General features: G+C 48.4%; 1 protein-coding gene across 1 annotated transcript in view; it reads left to right on the forward strand.

The window, feature by feature from the left end:
- The window catches only part of MAML3 (mastermind like transcriptional coactivator 3), a 387,259-nt gene extending 382,283 nt beyond the window's left edge, over positions 1-4,976 (forward strand). The window contains exon 5 of the mRNA XM_045552252.1: positions 1,465-4,976. Within this exon, the coding sequence (XP_045408208.1) occupies positions 1,465-2,465 (1,001 nt within the window). The 3' untranslated portion in view covers positions 2,466-4,976. The remainder of the gene's footprint in view (positions 1-1,464) is intronic.
- The last annotated feature ends 1,024 nt before the right edge of the window (positions 4,977-6,000 follow it).

Here is a 6,000-nt window from a genome sequence, read left to right on the forward strand (position 1 = left end):
CTTAGATAAAATTAAGCTTAAAACAAAGAATTGAAACATTTCTAGGGATTCCCTCCAGATCTTTCAGGTTTCCCCACAGAAACCATTCATTTCATTCTTCATACGTCGTGCTATTGATCTCAAGCCACAAAAACTTAAGTCATCATCAAAATTCCCATAGTTTTCTTTCTTAAAGAAAGGCAGAAAATATGGAGACATATTTGCTGCCCAGAAATCAATAGCTGCATCAGGAAGACAAAAACATGCTTCAGTTATTTGCCAAGGTGCCAGGTTTAACAAGGTTAGACTCTTCTCATCTGGCTTCTCATCACAGTTCCAGGTGGGATCGAATTTGCTTATAATAGCAATTGGCCCCCATCCTGCATCTTCTTTAAATGTCCAGGAAAAAAAAAAACAAACCTATTTTTCTTTTTTTCATAGACTTACTCATGAGCAGGGACATAGAAAAATCCATTTTTGTGCACCTCCTGGCCCTTTACAGCATTGACTGGTGTTGGAAATTTCCCGGGAACACATAAGGAAGGGCTCACTCAAATGCCTAATTAAGGCTGAATGACTTGGCGTTGATACTCTGGCCAACTTTTAAACAGTGTTATTAAAACCATGTTCGCAATCTGCCGAGAGAAGTCATCATTGCCGATTCGAAGGAATGGACTTTGCTGCAGAAATGCATAAAGTTCATTGCCAAGTAGCAAGTAACAGGATGATTTCTTTTTCTAGCTCAGGAAGCTTTGGCCCGTTTGCACTGACATGTTATGATTCAGAGAATCTGGAGCATGTGGAGCTACAGAGTGGATCCAAAATATGTCCCATCTGTCAAAATAGCTGCTTAGCAGAAGCGATGGCCTTTAACCTCTCAAATCCTACTCAAGTCTTAAGGGAAATTAGTCTAATGGGCTTTATTGATAGTATTCTCTACCGAGCCATGTTCCACTTCAACAAATAGAATATGCAAAGTGACCAGCCGTTTCTTCTTAATTTAGCCCAAGAGGTGAATTTCCTCTCACCTCCAGAGAAAATGGTATCTCATTGGTTGAGGATGGCATCATATCCATAAGAGGGAGAAATAATTTGCTTCTGAAGTATAAACAAAAATAACATCAGGGTGTGTTAAGTGGAAAGTCAGCTACAAAAACACATGTACAGGATGATCCCAAGTTTTGTGTGTCTATTTATATATAAATAAAAGAATAGTTAGCAACGGTCATCTCTGGATGGTGAGAATTCGGGTATCTTTAATTTTTGTCCTTGTGCTTTTTAATACTTTCCAAATTTTTCACAATCAGAAAAAATTTATATGTTACAGTCAGAAAAATAATAATCATTTTTATTAAAGATTTATTATCAGAATAGATCCTTTCACAAAGGAGAATTTTGTCATTCCCAGAGAAAATTCCAACAGCTTGTTACAGTATAGGGCTTATGGAGAAGAGTGAGCGGTGTGTGTCCTTGTTTTCCCTGTAGGCTCTCCCCAGGACATAGCAGCTGTGAGAAGCCAAGCAGCCCTCCAGAGCATGCGCACGTCACGGTTGATGGCACAGAACACAGGCATGATGGGAATGGGAGCCTCCCAGAACCCGGGGACAATGGCCACGGCAGCAGCCCAGTCCGAGATAGGACTGGCCCCTTACAGCACCACGCCTACCAGCCAGCCTGGAATGTACAGTATGAGCACAGGAATGACCCAAATGTTGCAGCACCCAAACCAAAGTGGCATGAGCATCACACACAACCAAGCCCAGGGACCGAGGCAGCCCGCCTCTGGGCAAGGGGTTGGCATGGTGAGTGGTTTCAGTCAGAGCATGCTGGTGAACTCAGCCATCACCCAGCAGCACCAGCAGATGAAGGGGCCAGTCGGCCAGGCCTTGCCTAGGCCCCAAGCCCCTCCGAGGCTTCAGAGCATTATGGGAACAGTCCAGCAAGGAGCACAAAGCTGGCAACAGAGGAGCTTGCAGGGGATGCCTGGGAGGACTAGTGGAGAATTAGGACCATTCAACAATGGCGCCAGCTACCCACTTCAAGCTGGCCAGCCGAGACTGACCAAGCAACACTTCCCCCAGGGGCTGAGCCAGTCAGTCGTGGACGCTAACACAGGCGCGGTGAGAACACTCAACCCAGCCGCCATGGGCCGGCAGATGCTGCCAGCACTCCCGGGGCAGCAAGGCACCAGCCAGGCAAGGCCGATGGTCCTGTCTGGCCTGAGCCAGGGTGTCCCTGGCATGCCAGCATTCAGCCAGCCCCCGGCACAGCCACAGATGCCCAGTGGCAGCTTTGCTCCCGGCAGCCAGAGCCAAGCCTATGAGCGGAACCCCCCTCAGGACATGTCATACAATTACAGTGGCGAGGGAGCCGGGGCTTCCTTCCCTGGGCTCCCGGACAGCGCGGACCTCGTGGACTCCATCATCAAAGGCGGGCCAGGGGACGAGTGGATGCAGGAGCTGGATGAGTTGTTTGGTAACCCCTAGGCAAGAGGGGCCCCCAGGAGCCACAAGTCTAGTGGTTAAAGCTTAAAAAGTGAAAAAGAAACAGGATGTTGGCCCATCCTTGTTTTTTGTTTTTTTGACCCACGTAAACTGAGCAAAACTGCAGCTGGCTGACGGTGGAAGATCCAGGTGCCAATCCACAGTCCCACTGGGCCTCATTTCACCTGATTTTCACACAGCAACCGAGATGAGACACCATGCAGATCCCTGCTGCGAGACGAAGCCACAGGAGGGGCCAGCAGGGAAGACGCAGCCAGCCAGAGCCCCTGCTCGGCACTCCCTGTGACGGCCTGGACCGGCCAGCGCTGCTCCAGCCAAGAGGGACTGTTGCCCAAGCGAGGTGTCCGGGAGCCCCTCCTGCCCCGAGTGCGGAGACTGCAGCTTTGGAGACACAACAGAGGCAGAGCCTCAGCCAGGGAGAGCCCCATGGAGGCTGCTGGGTGGTGGCACAGGCCAAGTGCACAGGTCAGAATGCACCGAACCCTGGGTGGAAAGAGGAGGAAGGCTTCAAGACATGCTCCTGTATTTGGAGGGTAGGCACAAAAAACAGCAAGATATTCACAAGGAGATGACAAAGGGTCCTGCTGGGCCACCTGTCTCCTGCCACGTGGTGACCCCTGGGAACTGCGGAGGTGCTGCTGCTGGTGCCTGACAAGAATAGCCAACTGAGTCTGGAGAAGGGGCAGTCCGGCAGTCCAGGGGGCTGGCTTCTGTGGGGGGCCATGGTGGCATCACTCCAGGTTGAGCTGGAGCCTCCTGGGGGCCCGGTGCAATACCAGTGCTTGCAGGTAGTTCATATCTGCTTCGGGGGCCACAGGGTGGAGAGACCCCAGCCCGGCTGCCCTTGTCCTCCACCCCAGCCTGCCCTTGCTTCTCCTCACAGACAATCCAAGGAGAAGGGACACTTTTGTCTTTCGGGAGCCCAGGCAGAGTCCAAATAAATGCAAGAAGAACTTAGGCAATGCCTGAAATGCAAAGGCGACACTGGCGTTTTCTTTCTCTCCATGTGTGGAGTTGAATGAGTATCTCCGCCTGGAACTGAGAGGGCGTCAGTTCATGGGAGCCGCATCTGATGCTTCTGGTGGCCCCAGGCAGGAGTGGTCTGGCGGTCGATGGTTCCAGCTCCCTCCGGGAAAATCCCAGGGGCGATGCTCCAAAATCAGCTTTGCCCATCATCCCTACTCATCGAAAAGACAAACATAAAACCAAGATGGAAGAGCTAAAACGTCAGTTGCTCCACCTTACAAATTTGGATGATCAAAGGTGGGGAGATACAGTTCCTTTCCTATGGGCAAAGTGATCCACTTCAAAAGCTCTGTACAGTTGTTCTCTTTGTAATTCACTCGCATCTGCCCTAAGTGAAATCTGTCGGAAGGAATTGCCAGTGTCCACTGTAGCCAGGCTAGTCTCTGTGCTCCTTGCCTCCCCTCCCACTGCCCCTTCTTGGGAGCCATAGGCATAGATGTTGTCCTAAGTAAGGGTGGCCTGTACTTTTCTCCTGTCCCCTCAACAGTGGCTCCCCGCTGTGCACTGGCACGTGCTCATGCAGTAGCGCTGGAGCATGTGAGGGCTGGACGGGTGCACTTGGAGAGTCCTGAGAATGCCAGTTCCAGTGGAAGTCTGGGGCCAAGGGGCTTGGGGAGGAGGCAGGCAGGCAAACAATGCCCTTGACTTGCTCTCCACAGACCCAGGGTTCTAGATCGGGGCAGGATGGGAGGCCAGGGGTGCCAGGAGGGTGAGCACCGAGGCAGGGGCTATGTGCCCTCTCCAAACAGGTGGCAGCAGGGTGACCCGAAACTCCCTGAACTGGGGAGGGATGCCACCAGGGAAACTCTGAATGGAAACAGATGAAAACCAAAAAAAAAAAAAGGAAACAGACAAGAAGACAGAGAATATACAATACCTTTTCCCTGAAAGGTACAGGAAATAAATGCATAAGCAATGGTGAGAAACTGGAGGGGGCTGATGGAGAGAGAGGCGGGGGCTCCATTGTCTTTTAAAAGCTTCCTCCAAATGCTCAGTACTGGGACCAACTAATAGAGAGGTAGATTTTAATAAAGTTGTTTTGTTTCTGTTTTGTTTTTACTACGGTGCTGATGTATATGTAATGTCTAAAAAAAAAAAAGGTTATTTGTACATAAGTTTTTACAATACTACAGATATCACTGGGTCTACTATCTGTAAAAAATATACATATAAATATATATATACTGTTTGTTTAAAATAGAGTATTTTTATTTCATTCCTTAACTCATCATCACAGCAGTGGTATTGCACTTCAGATGACATCTAATTACTAATTTGTACCGTATGGCCTATGGCAACTTGCTCCATTTTATTCAGATTTTTCTAGTTTTCTGTTTTTACCTTGTACATTGAGCATTGTTTATTTCCTTTGAAGAAATGTACAGAACTCTGAAATGTAGAAATGAAGTGATGTTGACATACCACTTTTAAAGAAAAAAAAAAATAAAAGATCATTATCTGAATCAATCCAAAGTATAGTTTATTTTAGGATCCTCACTGGATCTCCAACCTTAATTAAGCAGATATATTATTCCTCAGTTTTAATTGATTAACTGCAGTTCTTTTCTCAAAATTTTAGTATCATTATTTAGACATTTATTTAACAGTAGAGATCAATCATTCCTAGTCTTTTGAATTCAACCACGCAACTGAAACTTGCTAAATTTGCTGCAGCACTCTGAAGGACTATGGCAAAGGGAAGGGAGGAAAGTCAACTTCACAAGGAACATGCTGTAGTCCCTTTGTACATTCCATACCATAACAACAATTCAATTTTCATTGGCTCACAATTCGGAGGACTTCAAAAAATGATGATTGATAGTAAAATCTTTATGCAAGATAAAGAAAAATCAAGGAATATATTGGGGCCGGGCGCAGTGGCTCATGCCTGTAATCCTAGCACTCTGGGAGGCCGAGGCAGGAGGATTGCTTGAGCTCAGGAGTTAGAGACCAGCCTGAGCAAGAGCAAGACCCCTGTCTCTACCAAAAATAGAAAAAATTAGCCAGGGTCTCGGTGGCGCACACCTGTAGTCCCAGCTACTCGGGAGGCTGAGGCAGTAGGATCGCTTGAGCCCAGGAGTTTGAGGTTGCTGTGAGCTAGGCTGATGCCACGGCACTCTAGCCCGAGCAACAGAGCAAGACCCTGTCTCCAAAAAAAATAAATAAATAAAAATAAAGGAATGCATTGGGAGGAAGCAATAAAGGGGCCTTGCCCCACTGTGGCAGACACTGTCAGTAAACACCCCTCCCCTCTACCAGGCCCCACTCCAGCTCTCAAAGCCTGGCCATGCCTGCACCCACCACAGAGTTGAAAGTGCTTAGAAGTTTATACCCCTCCAGATCGACTGTAGCCAATAGTTCCCTGGTGCAGGAGTGGAAAGTCCTAGTTAACTTGTCTGGACAAACTCTGGGATGTACTTTTGCTCCAGAGCTCCCCGGCAGGACCAGGCGGAGGCTGGGACTTGGCTGAAAGTTGCGCCCTGGCCTGGCT

The sequence above is a fragment of the Lemur catta genome, chromosome 5, assembly GCF_020740605.2.
Source record: "Lemur catta isolate mLemCat1 chromosome 5, mLemCat1.pri, whole genome shotgun sequence".
Lineage (NCBI taxonomy): Eukaryota > Metazoa > Chordata > Mammalia > Primates > Lemuridae > Lemur > Lemur catta.